Raw genomic sequence first — 22,526 nt, 5'->3', positions numbered from 1 at the left:
GGGCGGTAGTCATTTAGGCAGATTACCTTAAAATTCTTGGGCACAGGGACTATGGTAGTCTGCTTGAAACATGTGTGTATTACAGACTCGGTCAGGGAGAGGTTGAAAATGTCGGTGAAGACACTTGCCAGTGGGTCTGCGCATGCTCTGGCTTTGTGAATGTTGACCAGTTTAAAGTTCTTGCTCACATCGGCTACGTAAGGCGTGATCACACAGTTGTCTGGAACAGCTGGTGCTCTCATGCATGCTTCAGTGTTGCTTGCCTCGAAGCGAGCATAGAAGGCATTTAGCTCGTCTGGTAGGCTTGCGTGAACTGGGTAGCTTGCGGCTGTGTTTCCCTTTGTAGTCCGTAATAGTTTGCAAGCTCTGTCACATCCGACGAGCGTCAGAGCCGGTGTAGTAGGAATCAATCTTAGTCCTGTATTGGAGCTTTGCCTGTTTGATGGTTCGATTGAGGGCATAGCGGGATTTCATATAAGTGTCCGGATTAGTGTCCCGCTCCTGAAAGATAATGCCTGGAATATGCCTTTAGCTTGGTGCGGATGTTGCCTGTAATCCATGGCTTCTGGTTGGGATATGTACAGTGCCTTGCGAAAGTATTCGGCCCCCTTGAACTTTGTGACCTTTTGCCACATTTCAGGCTTCAAACATAAAGATATAAAACTGTATTTTTTTTGTGAAGAATCAACAACAAGTGGGACACAATCATGAAGTGGAACGACATTTATTAGTCTGTGCTGGCAAAACAGACCTGTAGTGTAGCATCCGTGTCATCTTACTACTTCCGTATTGAGTGAGTCACTGGTACTTCCTGCTTTAGTTTTTGCATGTAAGCAGGAATCAGGAGGATAGAATTATGGTCAGATTCGCCAAATGGAGGGCGAGGGAGAGCTTTGTATGCATCTCTGTGTGTGGAGTAAAGGTGGTCTAGGTTTTTTTTTCCCCCTCTGTTTGCACATGTGACATGCTGGTAGAAATGAGGTAAAATGGATTTAAGTTTCCAGTATTCCTCCGTCCCCGGCCACTAGGAGCGCCGCTTCTGGATGAGCATTTTGTTGTTTTCTTATGGCCTAGAGCTCGTTGAGTGTGGTCTTAGTGCCAGCATCGGTTTGTGGTGGTAAATGACGGCTACAAATAATATAGATGAGACTCTCTTGGTAGATAGTGTGGTCTACAGCTTATCATGAGGTACTCTACCTCAGACAAGCAATACCTAGAGACTTCTTTAATATTAGACATCGCCCACTAGCAGTTATTGACAAATACACACCACAGCCCCTGTGGGCTTCTCTGTTCTCCCGATGCGCGGAAAACCAAGCCAGCTCTATATTATCCATGTCATTGTTCAGCCACGACTCTGTGAAACACAAGATATTACAGTTTTTAATGTCCCGTTGGTAGGATAGTCTCGACCGTAGATCATCGAGTTTGTTTTCCAGTGATTGCAGGTTGGCCAATAGAACAGATGGTAATGGCGAATTACTCACTCGCCTACAAATCCTAACAAGGCACCCCACACTTTTCCTTGGTATCTCTGCCTTTTCTTCACGCTAATAATGGGGATTTGGGCCTGTTCTCCGGAAAGCAGTATATTCTTCCCGTCTGACTCATTAAAGAAAAAATCTTCCTCCAGTTGGATGGTGAGTAATTGCTGTTCTGATGTCCAGAAGCTCTTTTCGGTCATAACAGACGGTAGCAGCAACTTTATGTACAAAATAATTTACAAACAATGCGGAAAAAAAAACAAAATAGCAAAGTAGTTAGGAGCCCGTAAAACTGCAGCCATCCCCTCCAGCTCCATTTTTACATTATTATTACACCACTTAATAAAGCGTTGAGCAACATCTTGCCAGTGACTGGGAGCATATACAGTACCAGTCAAAAGTTTGGACACATTCAAGGGTTTTTCTTTATTTTTACTATTTTCTACATTGTAAAAACTATGGAATAACACATATGGAATCATGTAGTAACCCAAAAAGTGTTAAACAAATCTAAATATATTTGAGATTTGAGATTCTTCAAAGTAGCCCCCCTTTGCCTTGATGACAGCTTTGCACACTCTTGGCATTCTCTCAACCAGTTTCATGAGGAAGGCTTTTCCAACAGTCTTGAAGGAATTCCCACATATGCTGTGCACTTTTTGGCAGCTTTTCCTTCACTCTGCCATCCCACTCATCCCAAACCATCTCAATTGAGTTGAGGTCGGGTGATTGTGGAGGCCAGGTCATCCAATGCAGCACTCCGTCACTCTCCTTGGTCAAATAGCCCTTACACAGGCTGGAGGTGTGTTTTGGGTCATTGTCCTCTTGGAAAACAAATGAAAAACAAGCGCAAACCAGATGGGATGGCATATCGCTGCAGAATACTGTGGTAGCCATGCTGGTTAAGTGTCCCTTGAATTCTAAATAAATCACTGACATTGTCACCAGCAAAGCACCCCTACACCATAACACTTCCTCCTCCATGCTTCACGGTGGGAACCACACATGCAGAGATCATCGTTCATCTACACTAAGTCACACAAAGACACAGCGGTTGGAACCAAAAATTTGGACTCATCAGACCAAAATACAGATTTCCACCGTTGTTTCTTGGCCCAAGCAAGTCTCTTCTTCTTATTGGTGTCCTTTAGTCTTCTCTTATCAGTTGATGTTGAGATGTGAGATCTCTTACTTGAACTCTGTGAAGCATTTATTTGGGCTGCAATCTGAGGTGCAGTTAACTAATGAACTTACCCTCTGCAGCAGCGGTAACTCTGGGTCTTCCTTTCCTGTGGCGGTCCTCATGAGAGACAGTTCCATCATAGCGCTTCATGGTTTTTGCTACTGCACTTGAAGAAACAAAGTTCTTGAAATGTTCCATATTGACTGACCTTCATGGCTTAAAGTAATGATGTGCTGTCATTTCTCTTTGCTTGTTTGAGCTGTTCTTGCCATAATATGGCTAATCATAATCTCTCTTTTACCAATCAGGGCAATCATCTGTATACCACTCCTACCTTGTCACAGCACAACTGATTGGCTCACATTCATTAAGAAGGAAAGAAATTCTACAAATGAACTTTTAACAAGGCACACCTGTTAATTGAAATGCATTCCGTGTGACTACCTCATGAAGCTGGTTGAGAGAATGCCAAGAGTGTGCAAAGCTGTCATCAAGGCAACGGGTGGCTACTTTGAAGAATCTCAAATATAAAATATATTTTGATTTGTTTAATTAACACTTTTTTTGGGATATTATATGTGTGTTATGTCATAGTTTTGATGTCTTCACTATTATTATACAATATAGAAAATAGTAAAATAAAGAAAAACCCTTGAATCAGTAGGTGTGTTGAAACATTTGACTGGTACTGTACATGTTCATTTAGTGTTTTGATGCTCCCTTTGACATGCACTGAAACCCCAAAAAGTGTTTTCACAACATTCTCTTAAAAACACCAATATTCAGATTGAAGAACCACTTTGGGTTTTTGAGAGTACAGTCATGGCCAAAAGCTTTGAGAATGACACAAATATAAAATTTCACAAAGTCTGCTGCCTCAGTTTGTATGATGGCAATTTGCATATACTCCAGAATGTTATGAAGAGTGATCAGAAGAATTGCAATTATTTGCAAAGTTCCTCTCTGCCATGCAAATGAACTGATTCCCCAAAAAACATTTCCACTGCATTTCAGCCCTGCCACAAAAGGACCAGCTGACATCATGTCAGTGATTCTCTCGTTAACACAGGTGTGAGTGTTGACGTGGACAAGACTGGAGATCACTCTGTGATGCTGATTGAGTTCGAATAACAGACTGGAAGCTTCAGAAGGAGGTGGGGCTTGGAATTATTGTTCTTCCTCTGTCAACCATGGTTACCTGCAGGGAAACACGTGCCGCCATCATTGCTTTGCACAAAAAGGGCTTCACAGGCAAGGATATTGCTGCCAGTAAGATTGCACCTAAATCAACCATTTATCAGATCCACAAGAACTTCAAGGAGCTCGGTTCAATTGTTGTGAAGAAGGCTTCAGGGCGCCCAAGAAAGTCCAGCAAGCGCCAGGACTGTTTCCTAAAGTTGATTCAGCTGCGGGATCGGGGCACCACCAGTACAGACCTTGCGGCGGAATGGCAGCAGGCAGGTGTGAGTGCATCTGCACGCACAGTGAGGTGAAGACTTTTGTAGGATGGCCTGGTGTCAAGAAGGGCAGCAAAGAAGCCACTTCTCTCCAGGAAAAACATCAGGGACAGACTGATATTCTGCAAAAGGTACAGGGATTGGACTGCTGATGACTGGGGTAAAGTCATTTTCTCTGATGAATCCCCTTTCCGATTGTTTGGGGCATCCGGAAAAAAGCTTGTCCAGAGAAGACGAGGTGAGCGCTACCATCAGTCAGTCCTGTGTCATGCCAAAAGTAAAGCATCCTGAGACCATTCATGTGTGGGGTTGCTTCTTAGCCAAGGGAGTGGGCTCACTCACAATTTTGCCTGAGAACACAGCCATGAATAAAGAATGGTACCAACACATCCTCCGATAGCAACTCCCAACCATCCAGGAACAGTTTGGTGACAAACAATGCCTTTTCCAGCATGATGGAGCACCTTGCCATAAGGCAAAAATGATAACTAAGTGGCTTGGGGAACAAAACATCAATATTTTGGGTCCATGTCCAGGAAACTCTCCAGACCTTAATCCCATTGAGAACTTGTGGTGAATCCTCAAGAGGCGGGTGGACAAACAAAAACCCACAAATTCTGACAATCTCCAAGCATCGATTATGCAATAATGGGCTGCCATCAGTCAGGATGTGGCCCAGAAGTTAATTGACAGCATGCCAGGGCGGATTGCAGAGGTCTTGAAAAAGAAGGGTCACTACTGCAAATATTGACTCCTTGCATCAACTTAATGCAATTGTCAATAAAAGCCTTTGACACTTATGAAATGCTTGTAATTATACTTCAGTATTCCATAGTAACATCTGACAAAAATATCTAAAGACACTGAGGCAGCAGACTTTGTTAAAATGTATATTTGTGTCATTCTCAAAACTTTTGGTCACGACTGTACTTATATTTGTCACGTTCGTTATATGGAGGAGACCAAGGTGCATGTGTGTACATACTTATTTAATGAAGAAAACACTAAACAAACGTACAAAAACAACAAAACGAACGCGACGCTATAATATAATAGTGCAGACACAGGCAACTAGACATAGACAATAACCCACAGAGAACCTAAGGAATATGGCTGCCTAAATATGGTTCCCAATCAGAGACGATAAACAGCTGCCTCTAATTGAGAACCAATCTAGGCAACCATAGACATACATAACACCGAGACTAGTGAACACCCCCATAAACATACAAAACCCCTAGACAAGAGAAAAAACACATAAATCACCCTTGTCACACCCTGACCTAACCAAAATAATAAAGAAAACAAAGAATACTATGGTCAGGGCGTGACAATATTGTTTTAAAACAATTTCTGTATATCAGAACACTTACATTGGGTCTACATTTACACACCCTCCAAACACCAGATCTCAGGTCAGGTGCACTACTTTATATGGTTTCATTACACAATAATGGTGTTTTGAGTCTTTTTACTTTTACAGTGTACTACTTTGTGTGTGTGTGTGTGTGTGTGTGTGTGTGTGTGTGTGTGTGTGTGTGTGTGTGTGTGTGTGTGTGTGTGTGTGTGTGTGTGTGTGTGTGTGTGTGTGTGTGTGTGTGTGTGTGTGTGTGTGTGTAGGGTGTGTGAACTGGAGGAGTTGGGGGAGTTGTCTCCATGTTGGGAAAACCTGAGGAGGGAGATTATTGCTCAGTACCAGACCATCATCCTCACCTACCAGGAGACCATCGGCGACCTACACGAATATAAAGGTTAGCGCCATACTTTATAGAACATTACACCAACATACCAGAATACATACCAATCCTGCTAGACTGGACCTAAACATTTTAAAACATATTACTAATATCAGTGTTGTTAGTATAAGCGTTAACAACACCGCAATCAGTGGCGATTTTAGCATGTAAATCTTGGGGGGAGCCTTGTCTCAGTGAAACAGTTAATTCAGCCTCATTTACTGCCTTTTAAAAAACATAGCTGATATGGCTGACAAATGTGGTTTTTAATGACAATTAAGATGTACAAATTATAGCATAAGGGGACTGACTACAAGTGGATAAGAGGCAATCCCTTATTTCGATTAAGACATTAATGAGCGAGCTAGGACAGACGTAGTCAACATAACTATTTGTTCAGCACTTTTGAAATGTACACCAACAGAATTCAAAACATGTGCTGTTCTTACATTATTCTCCCTGTACAACAAGTCAGAACTGTAGGATAAATAAAGGGGGCATTTTAGCAGACAATGAAAGCTCTTACAATATTCGATGATTACATTTCTCTAAAACAGGTTATAGGCTACATCTGCACCACCAAGTCAGAACAGTAGGTGAAATTAAGAGGCGTAAATATAGGAAATTATTAGGGTGAGGCACATGGGCTACTAACAGTTTACTACACAACATACACTTTGTATTACTTTATTAGCTACAGTATACATATCTCCCTGGTATATTACATAATTTATGCAGTAGAATACAGTAGAATACATTTTTGGACTCACCTTGTGATGTGCTCACTTGAACAGGAAGGTGGCGCAGAGGTCCTTCGTGGGAAAATGTTGTCATCACAGTCTGGCATTCTCTGGATTTATGGTGCTTTCAAAACAACTGGGAACTCGAGAGAAAAAAAACAAGGTTGAAAAAAAACATGATGACGTCATTGATCTTCAGGTCGTAGCTCTAGAAATGTATTTTCCCAGTCAGAGCTCGTTTATTTCCAACTTCCCAGTTGTCTTGAACTTACTGAAGTCACATTTTCGCAGTACGAGTTAACAGTTGTTTTGAGCGCAGCACAAATCATGCTTCATTGACAGCATGGTCAATGTTGAATGTTTATCATTTTAAACTTGGAAAAGAGACCCCTAATCCCAGATTTGGGACCACACAGCCACTCCACTGAATAGCAGGCTAGTGATTGCTTTGCAATTTTTTCAGTTAGCCACTGTCACTGATTCCTTCCAAACCACTCATTGTTGAATTTGCGATTTCCAACTTGTTGTGTAATGTTTATGTCCAATGGCCGATGAGCACTGATACATTTTATCTTCATTATTTATCTTCATATGACAAGGATTAAAAAGGATTTGCCAGCAGATTGACTTGATTCATGGTGATGACTGCTAGCTAAGATTCTGAAAGTATGATGTTAACATGATCAGCCCAATCAAAGCTATTGTACATATGAAGTGATTTGACGTCATTTTATCTGTGGCAATTGACCCTTGGATGGGCACTTCTAATGTAACTCTATGGCATCATCCAAGGGGCTAGAATATTCTAGCTCTCCCCTTGACTTGGCGGTGATGTAGTTTCCCCATGAGTGACAGAACACTGAGCCAATCATGGTGCAGTGTTGCTGCTGGCTTGCCCCACCACTACAGAAAGCACTGAGATAGGCTGAAACACCTGCATTTTGGAGCTGCCATGACTGCAATGATTAGCCGTATAAATGGCATGCCAAATTCATGGTATTTTATATGAACTTTTACATTTGGTCATCTAACATATTCATAACATAAATAAAAAAGATAATGTCCAAATGTTAAAGTTTATTTAAAATATAATGAATTTCGGGTACTACAATTTATAGGGCTATGCAATGACATGCTACAACATGTCACTACAGATATATCAGAAACCTGCTACATTAGCACTGTTAGCACTATAATATAATATTTAATATCACTAATGCGTCAGTAACATACAGAAAGAGACCATCAGCAACATGCAAAAGTACAATAGTTGGCATCATCATAACATATCCATCCTACTCCTCTTCCAGGTCCCTCCTTTAAGTCCAGTACTCTGAAAGCAGAGAAGAAGCTGGAGTTCATCCCCACTAACCTGCACGTCCAGAGGATGAGAGTACAAGGAGAGTCTGGCTATGGTAGGGGACCTGTTATATCTATCAGACTCTATGGTAGGGGACCTGTCATATCTATCAGTCTCTATGGTAGGGGACCTGTCATATCTATCAGACTCTATGGTAGGGGACCTGTCATATCTATCAGTCTCTATGGTAGGGACCTGTGATATCTATCAGACTCTATGGTAGGGGACCTGTTATATCTATAAATCTCTATGGTGGGGAACCTTATATATCTATCAGTCTCTATGGTAGGGAACCTTATATCAAATCAAATTTAAAATCAAAAGTATTTATATAGCCCTTCGTACATCAGCTGATATCTCAAAGTGCTGTACAGAAACCCAGCCTAAAACCCCAAACAGCAAGCAATGCAGGTGTAGAAGCACGGTGGCTAGGAAAAACTCCCTAGAAAGGCCTAAACCTAGGAAGAAACCTAGAGAGGAACCAGGCTATGAGGGAGTGGCCAGTCATATATCTGTCAGTCTCTATGTCCTTTATATCCATCATTATATCCATCTGGTTCAATGTAATTCTCCACAGCAAGCATGTTTATATCTGTCTAAAAGTGCTCTCTACCCCTTCAACTTCCTCTCTTCTCCCTCCGCATCCCTCTCTCCCATCTCTCCTCTCCCTCCTCTCACTTCCTCCCTCCATCACCCTCTCCATCTCCCTTCCTCTCCTCTCCCAGACAGGACCTATGACGTAGTGACTATAGGTGCCCCAGCGGCCCACCACCAAGGCTTTAAGCACTGTGGTCTTCGGAAACTCATCCACAAGTTTGAGGAGGCTAGGAAACAGTGAGACCATATTTTCTTGAGCATATGGTTGGGGGACCGGAACAGCATTTTGAATCATTTATACACTGCAAATTCACCACAAAAAGCTCAAACAAATATAGTATTTGACGAAAACATTTTTTTTAAACTTTTATTATATTGGAATATGATCACATATGCCTCTTTATTTATGCATGGGAATATTTGGGAACAGATTTTTCCTAAATTAAAATAACTGAGCTGATTTCCTGGTGATTTTACAGTCTTTTATGTCCAACACCGAAAATGTGTATTAATATTTATTTGCTTAGAAAACTTGGGAAGCCAAATAAAATCAATTGGGGCTGTCAATTGGGAAACCCTGCTATAGATACATCAGTTCATGATTTAATTGTTATCATTAATTTAGATTTCTAACCTTTGATTGAAATGTCTCCTTTTTGCTTGCTTTCTGATCAGCGCATATGAGGAGGAATGGTGAGATCTGTCACCTGCTCCGTTTATGTGTGCAGTATCAGTGGATGTGTTTGTTTGTGTTCTGTATTACATCGTTTTAAACCAGCACATTTTCACCCTGATCTCTCTCTCTCTCTTTCTTTCTCTCCCTCTCCCTCTCTCACACACACACACACATATAAACACACACCTACCAGCAGTGCTGGGTCTGGCTCTAAGCCGGTGACCTACCTGCCTCAGGATGTGGTAAGAGCGAAGGAGCTGATTGGTCAGATCAACACCTTGAAGACCCAGGTGTGCTACTACACCGAACGTTTGTCCCGCGCTGCCAAGGAACGCTCAGCAAACGCTCTGGAGAGAACCCTCGCCATCCTCTCTGAGAAGGTATGAGAGGGGTAGAGAGGGAGCAGGCAGGGAGGGAGAAGGAGGGAGGGGGAAGACAGAGGGGAGAGAAGCATTTAAACATGTGTCTATCTATACAATCAATATGTATTTCACTGTATTAATACACACTATTATATATCCCTTGTCTCCTCCTCTCCCTGTCTCTCTTCAATCTCTCCCTGTCTCTCCCTGTCTCTCTTCAATCTCTCCCCTCTCCCTGTCACTCTTCCATCTTTCTCATCCTCTCCCTGTCTCTCCTCCATCTCTCTCCCCTCTCCCTGTCACTCTTTCATCTCTCTCATCCTCTCCCTGTCTCTCCTCCATCTCTCTCCTCCTCTCCCTGTCTCTCTTCAATATCTCCCCTCTCCCTGTCACTCTTCCATCTCTCTCATCCTCTCCCTGTCACTCTTCCATCTCTCTCATCCTCTCCCTGTCTCTCCTCCATCTCTCTCCCCCTCTCCAGACTCGTCAGTTGGTGACAGTTTGTGACTCTAAGCTACTGTCCTCTGCCATCCTGGCCCTCTCTGCTGCCCGTCCACAATGCATTTCCCAGAAGGGCACTCCCTCCCCCTCATCCCTCACTCCTTCACCCTCTCCATCCCGCTCTCCCTCTCGCCACACTACCTCCCCCTCTCAGCACTCTACCTCCCCCTCTCGCCACTCTACCTCCCCCTCTCGCCACTCCATCTCCCCTCGCCACTCCGTATACCAGGAAGGAGAGGGGGGGAGAGACAAACGCTCCTCCCTACAGGCTGACTGGCACGAGGAGAACTGGGTAAGATGACATTGATATATTTTGTTTAAGAATTGAGAATAACAACAATATTGTATAGAATTTATATAGAAAGTGTATTTCATATTTAATATTTCATCCCTCTCGCTTTCTGTCGCTCTCAACCCCCCTTCAGGAGAAGGTATGGTTGAATGTGGATAAGAGTCTGGACTGTGTGATCCAGAGGGTGGACAGACTGCTGGCCAAAGACAGGATGCAGAGTGACAGCAGCAGTGAGGATGTGTTCCTGGACGTTCAGCAGCAGACCAATGCCACTACTAAGAAAGGTAAACACGCCTCAGCAGACCAATGCCACTACTAAGAAAGGTAAACACGCCTCAGCAGACCAATGCCACTACTAAGAAAGGTAAACACGCCTCAGCAGACCAATGCCACTACTAAGAAAGGTAAACACGCCTCAGCAGACCAATGCCACTACTAAGAAAGGTAAACACGCCTCAGCAGACCAATGCCACTACTAAGAAAGGTAAACACGCCTCAGCAGACCAATGCCACTACTAAGAAAGGTAAACACGCCTCAGCAGACCAATGCCACTACTAAGAAAGGTAAACACGCCTCAGCAGACCAATGCCACTACTAAGAAAGGTAAACACGCCTCAGCAGACCAATGCCACTACTAAGAAAGGTAAACACGCCTCAGCAGACCAATGCCACTACTAAGAAAGGTAAACACGCACGCACTGAAATGAAATGAGGCAGCTGTTAAAGTAAAATAGGTAAACTGATTGATTGGTTAATTGTTTTTTTTAATGTATTGTTTAATTGATTGACTGGTTGATTGGTTGATTAATGTAGTGTTTAATTTATTGACTGGTTGATGAATGTATTGTTTAGTTGGTTGATTGGTTGATTAATGTATTGTTTAGTTTGTTGATTGATTGAGTGATTGATTGATTGGTTTATTAATGTATTGTTTAATTGGTTGACTGGTTGAGTGGTTGATTAATGTATTATTTAATTGGTTGATTGGTTGATTGGGTCAGGGGATAAAAGGGAATGTGTGTGAATCCCTTGAGGTATCCATGGAAACAGAGAAGCCTTCTGGATACACCCAGAATCATCATCTTCATCTCCTTCTTCTTCTCTTCCTCCATCATCATCATCCTCATTGTCATCATTCCCTAATCTGACCATCACATGTCAGTCAAACCATGAAAGACAACAGCACTGTAGGTTCATGTCCAGTTTGACTACTCCATATTGTAATATTGTTCTGTATTATTCTTTAACTAGCAGACATGCATTCACGAATGCACACATCACTCTGTCTTTAAAATAAATATGTTATTATCATCTCCCCTTCAGACAGCAGCCCAGATGTAGAAAAGGAAAAGCCCTCCCCAGGTAAGAACAATAATGTGTGTGTGTGTGTGTGTGTGTGTGCGTGTGTATAGATATACTGTATAACCTCTCTCCTTTCTCTACCAGGTGAATGGAGTGAGGCCTTGTACCCCCTCCTGACCACCCTGTCAGAGTGTGTGTCTCTGATGAGTGACAAGGCTAAGAAGTCCATGGTGTTCCTCCTAATGCAGGACAGTGCTCCCACCATTGCCATGAACCTCACGCTACAGTACAGGAGAGATGTGGTCTTCTGCCAGACGGTGGGTTTACACACACACACACACACACACACACACACACACACACACACACACACACACACACACACACAGAGAGAGATGCACACAAATGCACACAAAGATGCGTTCACACACATGTACACAGATACGTGTGCACGCGCACACACAATTATATTAGTATGAATGATGTTCTACATCGGACATTAATAGTTGTATAGATGATGAATAGTTGTATTGGTGATTATATTGATGATGAATAGTTGTATTGATGATGAATAGTTGTATTGATGATGAATAGTTGTATAGATGATGATTAGTTGTATTAGTGATTATATAGATGATGAATAGTTGTATTGGTGATTATATAGATGATGAATAGTTGTATTGATGATGAATAGTTGTATTAGTGATTATATAGATGATGAATAGTTTTATAGATGATGAATAGTTGTATTAGTGATTATATAGATGATGAATAGTTGTATAGATGATGAATAGTTGTATTAGTGATTATATAGATGATGAATAGTTTTATTGGTGATTATATAGATGATGAATAGTTGTATTGGTGATTATATAGATGATGAATAGTTGTATTGATGATTATATAGATGATGAATAGTTGTAATGGTGTTGCCCCTTTTGTAGCTGTCAGCTCTGATCTGTGGTTTCATCATCAAGCTGAGGAACTGTCTCCATGACGATGGCTTCCTCAGGCAGCTCCACATCATCGGCCTGCTAGTCCAGTATGAGGGCCTGCTCAGCACCTACGGTAACCTGCTGAGTGTGTGTGTGTGTGTGTGTGTGTGTGTGTGTGTGTGTGTGCGCGTGTGTGTGTGTGTGTGCGTGTGTGTGTGTGTGTGTGTGCGTTTGTGTGTGTATTCTTGTGTTTATGTCTTAGAATACACACACAAATATGTTGATTTGAAACCTACTAATTTTCTATACTTTATTTATAGATTTTCAAATAGACAACTGAAACCTACTCTTACCCGTTACTCTCTGCAATCTTAAAGGGGAGGAGCTGGCCATGTTGGAGGACATGAGTGTTGGTGTGATGGACCTGCGAAACGTCACTTTTAAGGTTACACAGGCAACCTCGGTCTTCGGCCCAGACATGCTGCCTGTCATCACCGGGAACCGGGACGGCTTCAACGTCAGGGTTCCGTTACCAGCGGCGATGTTTGATGCGTTGCCGCGGGAGATCCAGAACGGAATGCTGCTGAGGGTTCAGCCTGTTCTCTTCAATGTGGGAATCAATGAACAACAGACGCTGGCCGAGAAGTGAGTAAACGAGAGAGGAGAGAAGAGGAGAGATGAGGAGAGACGAGGAAAGGGGAGGAAAGAAGAGTGGGAGAGGTTATGAGTGGATTGAAGGAGATACGGGATAAGAGGAGAGATGGAGGTAGGAGAGGACAGCAGCGCAATGGAAGAGAGAGGATAGTCAGGAGGTGTGTTACCATGGCAATAGCAGCCAGCTGACATTTGTGGTAATACCATATAAGTGATGATGGTTACCTCGAATAATCACGAGCATTTGGTTATTGTGTGTTTTCGAAGTGTGTTTATTAGATTTGCCACTACAAACTAGAGATGATTGTAAAAAACGCTATGGTAATTCCTCAACGATGCCAATGATGGAGACTGTGAGAACATTAGGTCTACTCCCTATAGACTGTAAGAAATACTGATGTGTTGTAGCTTTGCTTAATGAGCAGTACAATTCCCCTTGAAAATGTTTTTCAGTCTGTCTGTCTGTCCATCTGTCCATCTATGTGTCTATAGGTTTGGAGACACGTCTCTCCAGGAGGGGATTAACATGGAGAATATAGCTCGACTCAGCTCATACTATGACCAGTTTAAAGAGGTCCTACCTGAGGACTGTGAGTCACACAGCCTCATCTTAACCTCAACCCCTAATAAAATGGTAAACAACCTGGTTCTTAAAATGTACGTCAGTGCAATGATACTCCTCTCTCCCCTCTCTCTCCAGGCCTCCCTTGTATCCGTAGTCAGACCAGCCTGCCTGAGCTGCTGAAGCTGCTGAGTCAGAACATCAACGCCAGGAAGAGCAAGAACGTAGAGATCCTGTGGCAGGCAGCGGAGGTAGAGACATTCTCTCCTTTTTCTCTTTCTCTCTCTCCACAATACACTTCTATCGCTAACTTAATGAGTTAGCGTCTGCCTGACACTCTATACTTCCCCATTCCTTCCTCTACTCTCTACGTTCCTCTCCTCACCCGTTTTCCTCTGCCCCCCTCTACTTTCTCTCTCTCTCTCCCTGTCTCTCCCTCCCCAGGCTTGTCGGCGTCTGAACGGAGTGCGTTTTACCAGCTGTAAGAGTGCTAAAGACCGTACAGCCATGTCTCTAACCCTGGAGCAGTGTCTCATCCTCCAGCAGGAGCACGGACTGGCCCCACAGGTCTTCTCCCAGGCCCTCGACTGCATGCGCAGGTCAGCTGGCCACACAACTGCCTGAACAAAACGAGACAAGATGTAGCGTTTATCATGTAAAATTTAAGGAAAGGAAGAATTATGTCAATGTTTATAATAACTTAATATTTTCATATACCCTTTAACTCATCTCCTTTTACCTTTTAACCAATCACCCCCTCTTTTCTCCTCTCCTTTTCTCTACTCTCCTCCCCTCCCCCCCCTCTCCTTCTCTCTCCTCCTCTTCCCTTTTCCTTCTCTCCTTCTCTCTCCTCTACTTTACCCTCCGTTCCTCTCTCTTCTCATCTCCTCCTCCCAATAGTGAGGGCTGCAGACGAGAGAACACCATGAAGAATGTAGGATGTCGTAAATACGCCTTCAACTCCCTCCAGCTGAAGGCCTTTCCAAAACAGTACCGCCCACCTGAGGGCACATATGGAAAAGTAGAGACCTGATTGGACAGACCAGCTGCCCATCTCTTAAAGTAGCCAATAGAAGGGGAAATGGACTAAATAACATCAACAACATCACAAAAGCAACTACCCCCTATATATAGTGCTGCATCCCTGTTGATGATTTAATGTTATCTGTGGTAGATTATTTGATAGCAATTCACTCTCTTTTGCGATTAGACTCACTCCGTTATGTCATGACAACCACTACACATACAACAACAACAACAACTTAAGAACAGCTTTTCAAATTGTTTTAGTTTTTATTTAGAAAGGAAAAGTGGAAGGGGATACCTCGTCAGTTGCACAACTGAATGCATTCAACCAAAATGTGAGCTCTAATCATAAGGCCTGTGTTCTAACCACTGTCTCTCACGGAACTTTAAAGAGAAAATTCAACTCAAGTACATTTAAAAAGAACAAAACCTATGTATGCAGTGCATGAAGACCTTACTTGGTCTCACACTCCACTCCTACAACAAGCACAGGGAACTGACGATATACAGAGATCAGACAAAGACATACTTGTATCTCTGATGTATGAAGACTATTCCATCTAATGTTATTTTATTATACCTTTTCTATTTGGTAATACATCTAATGGACAGGGTTCGTGTAAAGTAGAGGGCCAGTATCCTGTGTTTTCGTTTTATAGCAAATATATTGTGTATGCAAGGCTTGGTAGTCCACTGAGAGGCATATACAGTTACAATGGTCAAGGTTCATCTTTCACTTGCCCCTAGATGTTTGTTTAAAGTGTTATATTTTGTCATTGAGTACATGGTACAATGCTCCACTATATAAGATGCAAGCATGGATAGATTTTACACACAGCAAACTTAATCCAAAAACAACACAACTAAATTCTGTGCTCACATGCGTGTAGATTTTATTAAACTGAAAAGGAATATATTGTCCAAATCTTGTACCCCCCCCCCCACAACCCCTCTCTATTCATGAAGTTGTTTTTATACAGGTCCAGGTTCTAGATGGTAGGCATATTTTCTGTACATCAGACTAGAGACTGAGCCAAACTAGAATATTAGCACAGAGTAAAGGAACAGTGTTATAGGAGACATGAAGAAAGTTCCTGCTCTTTTGTATGTCTGCAGCTGTTCTCTGTGAGTTCATCTCGTCTCTTATTAAAAGAGCTCCTGGTTGACTTCACGACAGGACCAAAACACAACACCGGCTTGTTCATGTTACAACCAACGGAGCGAAAAGGAGGTGTCTGAATGCATGTAGATAGAGAATCATCACGTTATTATTGTACTTTTAGAAATAAGGGACGTGTACACTGCCTGTTTAAAATGGACAGTGTTTTGCGTTAAACTGTACTGTAAACCTTTCACTGGCTTCTGTTTCCATGTCTACCTATAGATTTTATTCTCCATTACAGAGACATTCAAAACATTTGTTTAAACGTTATTTTGCTAAATATCCTTGATGCTGATGCACTGACAATTGCTGAAAAAAGTAGCCAAAATGCTGCCAGAATTTTACTCTTTTTTTTGTTGTTGTCTTTGTATGTAAATGAATGTTATTGAACCACACACTTTCAAGTAGGAGCATCTGTATAGGTACAGGCTTTGCTGTAAAATGTGCTTTCATAAACTCTCCTCAGTAACTTGAGCTGTTAAAATGAGAGCATTAAACTGTTTCACCAATTCCTGTGTGACACTTGTAAAGTATCCCTCGGGTCTCTATCGTCTGTCTGTCTATGTCTGTCTGTCTGCACGCATGCACACGCACACACAGTTCTAAACTGTCTTGAAAAGGCCTCTTTAAAGGGATAGTTAACCCAAATTACAAAATGACACATTGGTTTCCTTACCCTGTAAGCAGTCTATGGACAAGGTATGACAGCAATCGATGATTTGGTTAGTTTACCTGGCACTGTTTCCACATGCTAACGTTTTAGCATTTGTGGCATGAGTCATGAGACCGATATTAGCATTATTGGCGTATCATGTCCAAATAATCCGAAACAATCTAAAATTGATTGTGAAGCGCCAATAAGTCACTTATAGGTGTTTTGACGATTATGGGGGAAAATGTCTTATAGTGGTCCCCTGACTTGAATGGGATTTGTGCCAGAAATGCTAAATGGGAATTGTACCACAAATGCATTTGCAAAATGTCCCAGGGAAACTATCCCTAATAAAGCTCCCGGGTCTAGCAATGGCATTGTCACCCAGGAGGCCTTGCTAGCTAGCTACAGTGTTTGATTCATATTAGCCATTTTCTTATAAAACAACTCAGCTAGCTATAATAATTATAATTTGCGATGCTAGCTAACGTTAGCTAGACTCGGGAGCTCATGGGGACATAGCCTTCATGAACCAGAGGTTTAGATATGATTCCACAATGGGCAACAACAACTGGCTACTAATTCGTTTTCAGCCAAAAATGTTCACATCATAGTTTATCCAGTGACCCTCGCATTTAGAAGAATAGCTACTGACGGAAATGTATCTGGCTTGCTAGCATGCTGGCTCTCGCTGGAGGTTAAATTTCCTTCCATATATACAGTACCGGTCAAAAGTTTGGACACACCTACTCATTTCAGGGAATGCTTTTCCAACAGTCTTGAAGGAGTTCCCACAAATGCTGAGCACTTGTTGCCTGCTTTTCCTTCCAACTCATCCCAAACCATCTCAATTGGATTTAGGTCGGGTGACTGTGGAGGCCAGGTCATCTGATGCAGCACTCCATCACCCCCCTTCTTGGTCAAATAGCCCTTACACAGCCTGGAGGTGTGTTGGGTCATTGTCCTGTTGAAAAACCAATGATAGTCCCCCAAAGCACAAACCAGACGGGATGGTGTATCGCTGCAGAAGGCTGTGGTAGCCATGCTGGTCAAGTGTGCCTTGAATTCTAAATAAATCACCGACAGTATTTTACCAAATAGGGCTATCTTCTGTATGCAACCCTACCTTGTCACAACACAACTGATTGGCTCAAACGCATTAAGAAGGAAAGAAATTCCACAAATTAACAAAGGCACACCTGTTAATTGAAATGCATTCCAGGTGACTACCTCATGAAGCTGATTGAGAGAATGCCAAGAGTGTGCAAAGCTGTCATCAAGGTAAAGGGTGGCTACTTTGAAGAATCACAAAAATATAAAATATACTGTATTTTGATTTGTTCAACACTGTTTTGGTTACTACATGATTCTATATGTGTTATTTCATAGTTTTGATGTCTTCACTATTATACTACCGTGTAGAAGATAGGGAAAAATAAAGAAACCCTGGAATTAGTACTGTATATTTACCAACAAAAAGGTGTCTGTTCTGTCTTGTATTTAAATGTTGACACCCAGTAGACTGGACGCGAAAGAAACGCACACCTGTTTAGCTGAAGTGTTGGCTAGCAGAGTAGAACACTTGGAAAGGAAAATGAGAGCCGCACACTCTGGGAGCTCGGATGCAATAATTTAATAACCAGCGTTTCAACAGACAAGCTGTCTTCATCAGGGTATAATGACAAACACTGGGGGTCACTAGTTTATAAGAACACACAGGTGTCTGTAATCATGGCCCGGTGTTTCATTTATTTAACTAGGCAAGTCAGTTAAAAGCAAATTCTTATTTACAATGACGGCCTACCCCGGCCAAACCTTAACCCGGACGACACTGGGCCAATTGTGAGCCGCCCTATGGGATTCCCAATCACGGCAGGTTGTGATACAGCCTGGAATTGAATCAGGGTCTGTAGTGACGCCTCTAGCACTGAGATGCAGTGCCTTAGACCGCTGCGCCACTCGGGTGTGGCTTGATATCATTGGTTAATTTACAGATATAAATAGAACATGTAAAAAACATGAATGGATAGCATACATTCATAGACACAATTTGGCTACATAGGCCTACAAACATTTACAATGAGCAGCAAAATCACAATAATCACAAGAATGGCTTCAGATCAAAGTCTACTTTGAGACTGAAGGGAGCAAGGGTCTTTCAACTAAAGATCCAGGCAGCCTCTTGTTTTAACAATAAATTGTCACGGTCACCCCCTCTCCTAGGGAGGGTGACGTGTCCCATGCCGATATTACATAGAGACGAAATAGAGTGGTTCGCTTCCAAATAGTGGGCCGCAACTGGGCGACACAGTTAAATTGATCATGTTGTGAGATTGAAGTTACTTTGTTTTACCTGTGCTGGCCCAGGTGATATTGGCTGGCCCAGGTGATATTGGCTGGCCCAGGTGATATTGGTTGGCCCAGGTGATATTGGTTGGCCCAGGTGATATTGGTTGGCCCAGGTGATATCGGCTGGCCCAGGTGATATTGGCTGGCCCAGGTGATATTGGTTGGCCCAGGTGATATTGGCTGGCCCAGGTGATATTGGTTGGCCCAGGTGATATTGGCTGGCCCAGGTGATATTGGCTGGCCCAGGTGATATTGACTGGCCCAGGTGATATTGGCTGGCCCAGGTGATATTGGTTGGCCCAGGTGATATTGGCTGGCCCAGGTGATATTGGCTGGCCCAGGTGATATTGACTGGCCCAGGTGATATTGGCTGGCCCAGGTGATATTGGCTGGCCCAGGTGATATTGACTGGCCCAGGTGATATTGGCTGGCCCAGGTGATATTGGTTGGCCCAGGTGATATTGGTTGGCCCAGGTGATATCGGCTGGCCCAGGTGATATTGGCTGGCCCAGGTGATATTGGTTGGCCCAGGTGATATTGGCTGGCCCAGGTGATATTGGTTGGCCCAGGTGATATTGGCTGGCCCAGGTGATATTGGCTGGCCCAGGTGATATTGGCTGGCCCAGGTGATATTGGCTGGCCCAGGTGATATTGGCTGGCCCAGGTGATATTGGCTGGCCCAGGTGATATTGGTTGGCCCAGGTGATATTGGCTGGCCCAGGTGATATTGGTTGGCCCAGGTGATATTGGCTGGCCCAAGTGATATTGGCTGGCCCAGGTGATATTGGCTGGCCCAGGTGATATTGGTTGGCCCAGGTGATATTGGCTGGCCCAGGTGATATTGGTTGGCCCAGGTGATATTGGCTGGCCCAGGTGATATTGGTTGGCCCAGGTGATATTGGCTGGCCCAAGTGATATTGGCTGGCCCAGGTGATATTGGCTGGCCCAGGTGATATTGGTTGGCCCAGGTGATATTGGCTGGCCCAGGTGATATTGGTTGGCCCAGGTGATATTGGCTGGCCCAGGTGATATTGGCTGGCCCAGGTGATATTGGCTGGCCCAGGTGATATTGGTTGGCCCAGGTGATATTGGCTGGCCCAGGTGATATTGGCTGGCCCAGGTGATATTGGCTGGCCCAGGTGATATTGGCTGACCCAGGTGATATTGGCTGGCCCAGGTGATATTGGCTGGCCCAGGTGATATTGGTTGGCCCAGGTGATATTGGCTGGCCCAGGTGATATTGGCTGGCCCAGGTGATATTGGCTGGCCCAGGTGATATTGGCTGACCCAGGTGATATTGGCTGGCCCAGGTGATATTGGCTGGCCCAGGTGATATTGGCTGGCCCAGGTGATATTGGCTGGCCCAGGTGATATTGGCTGACCCAGGTGATATTGGCTGGCCCAGGTGATATTGAGAGATGGAGGGAAAACACCTTTCATTGACTCTCTCGGTTTGATTTCGTTTTTAATTAAAAGATCATCCTTTATCTGGTCTCTCCTGTTTTCATTTTGGTTTGCTTCCTGTCTTTAAGTTTGGTGTGGATTTTATTTTGTTTGCCTCTTCTTGGACAAATGTAGTTGGTGCTCCTGGTGGGTGACTTTTAAAAACCAGGAGGACTAGCAAATAGAAAAGGCAGGCGCACGGGAAATACATGCTGGTTGACTTGGACATAAAAGACAAACTGGCGCAGAGAGACAGGAAACACAGGGATAAATACACTGGGGAAGCAAGCGACACCTGGAGGAGGTGGCAACAATCACAAGGACAGGTGAAACAGATCAGGGTGTGACACTTTGTTAGTTCTACCTTCTGTTTGAGTGAGAATTTGGGTTTTTCTTGCTGGAGCACACAAGCTACATTAGCCAACTGGTTAGACATTACACCATGGGCAACAACAACTGGCGACTAGTTCATTTTCAGACAAATATATTAAACTCTTCAACTACAGTTTGTCCACTGATCACTGCGTTTAGGAGGATAGCTCATTACTGAAATGTAGCTAGCTAGTTCACTGGCCAGGCAGCAGCCATTAACTACTCATGGACTCATGACATATTCTTTGATACATTTGGGTTAACTTGCTCATATCAAGCAACACGTACCAGATCGTTTGTGGAAAGGTAAATATAACAATTAGTGGGCTCATTTTTTGAATGATCGGACAGTGAAACTAAAATAGATTCGTAGCTAGCTGGTGCTTTCGTTTATTTCCCAATTCATTTGGGGATCAAGCTGAAGCTGGGTTTCCCAAAAAAAATCCCAGTCGGAGCTCGTTTTCCTAGTTCTCATGAACGCACTGAAGTTTGCAATTTCCGAGTTCCCAGTTGTTTTGAATGCAGCATAAGAACACAGATGGCTCTTTAGATGGCTCTCTAGAGCATCTGTATGACGTCATACACTCAAGAAGGCTCAACCATTCACCCGAAGGGTTTTTGCGTGGCTGATTGGGCTGCATGACAAGTCGACCAGTGCACTAGTGTTAGATCTATGTGCCTGCCATTTTTTTCACTATCATGAGAAAACACCAGAAATAACTAATATTGATAACCATCTAGATGTCACCTTGATACAGTATGTTCAGTATGTGGGGATACCTAGTAGCCAATATTAGGGTGACAGTCACAGTAAACATATGCACACAATGCATGAAGCACGGTACACCCATCAGCAATACTTTTAATAAAAAAATAAACAATTGTCAGTTTTATAACTGAAAATGTACTATTATTTGTGTAAAAGTATTCCCACGCATGATCATGTGTGTGATCATATACAAATGTAAGCAAGGTTTGAAATTATTGTTTTAGTCAAACATTATATCTGTTCGGGCAATTTGCAGCCTGCAAATGATTTGTAATCACGTTCCAGCCCCCAGACCATCCTTTCAAGACAAAAATCGGCTAAACTATAGTAGAACACTTTCACACACACACTCCCTTCCACACACACACATTTCCTTTCGACACACCTACTCCGTTCCACAAATCCACTCGCCCATACTCCGGTCCAGTGATGCCAATTTAGCAATTTTGTTGCTAGATTTAGCAACTTTTCAGACAGCACCTAGCAACAAATTTGGCTAATTTTAAAAATGTATTTGAACGAGCCAAACCCAATTAATATAGTTGGTCACGAATGTTTGATCTTGAACAGAACTTACAACATCAATCAACATGTCTCAATCAAAATTGTACAGCCAGAAGAACAGAAAAGAGTGGGAGTCCAGAACAAATGTCAAATCATATTTTTGCAGAGATGGCCAGTCAATTTGAGTAACGTTAATATGTATTCTACGTAATGACGCAGTTTTACGTTATCACGCAATGACATCACAATGTCATTTAGCAACTTTTAGCAACAAATCAACCTGCCTCTAGCAACTTACCCTGAAAATGAGTTGGCAAGATGTGCCAAGGTGGCGGCTTGAACAGACGCTTTCTTACCGAGCACCGAACCAAACTTCAGAAAGATTGTGAAAAAAAAACAAGTTTACA

At 43.0% G+C, this 22,526-nt stretch overlaps 1 protein-coding gene across 5 annotated transcripts in view; it reads left to right on the top strand.

Annotated features, from left to right (window-relative positions):
• inpp4aa (inositol polyphosphate-4-phosphatase type I Aa) overlaps positions 1–16,563 on the top strand; it is a 58,771-nt gene extending 42,208 nt beyond the window's left edge. For 2 of the 5 annotated variants that reach the window (XM_036958611.1, XM_036958612.1), the window contains exons 10-25: positions 5,745–5,875; positions 7,911–8,015; positions 8,686–8,794; positions 9,233–9,250; positions 9,427–9,613; positions 10,077–10,388; positions 10,522–10,672; positions 11,424–11,576; positions 11,713–11,751; positions 11,836–12,008; positions 12,636–12,759; positions 13,004–13,271; positions 13,773–13,870; positions 13,981–14,093; positions 14,287–14,441; positions 14,743–16,563. In XM_036958611.1, coding sequence (XP_036814506.1) covers positions 5,745–5,875; positions 7,911–8,015; positions 8,686–8,794; positions 9,233–9,250; positions 9,427–9,613; positions 10,077–10,388; positions 10,522–10,672; positions 11,424–11,576; positions 11,713–11,751; positions 11,836–12,008; positions 12,636–12,759; positions 13,004–13,271; positions 13,773–13,870; positions 13,981–14,093; positions 14,287–14,441; positions 14,743–14,875 — 2,269 coding nt within the window. In that variant the 3' untranslated portion in view covers positions 14,876–16,563. The remainder of the gene's footprint in view (positions 1–5,744; positions 5,876–7,910; positions 8,016–8,685; positions 8,795–9,232; positions 9,251–9,426; positions 9,614–10,076; positions 10,389–10,521; positions 10,673–11,423; positions 11,577–11,712; positions 11,752–11,835; positions 12,009–12,635; positions 12,760–13,003; positions 13,272–13,772; positions 13,871–13,980; positions 14,094–14,286; positions 14,442–14,742) is intronic. The other 3 variants (XM_036958613.1, XM_036958614.1, XM_036958615.1) reach the window with 3 other exon arrangements.
• Positions 16,564–22,526: the final 5,963 nt, after the last annotated feature.

The sequence above is a fragment of the Oncorhynchus mykiss genome, chromosome 22, assembly GCF_013265735.2.
Source record: "Oncorhynchus mykiss isolate Arlee chromosome 22, USDA_OmykA_1.1, whole genome shotgun sequence".
Taxonomy (NCBI): Eukaryota; Metazoa; Chordata; class Actinopteri; order Salmoniformes; family Salmonidae; genus Oncorhynchus; species Oncorhynchus mykiss.
The sequence above is the reverse complement of the archived record's forward strand: the minus strand, read 5'-3'. Positions and strand labels throughout refer to the sequence as shown.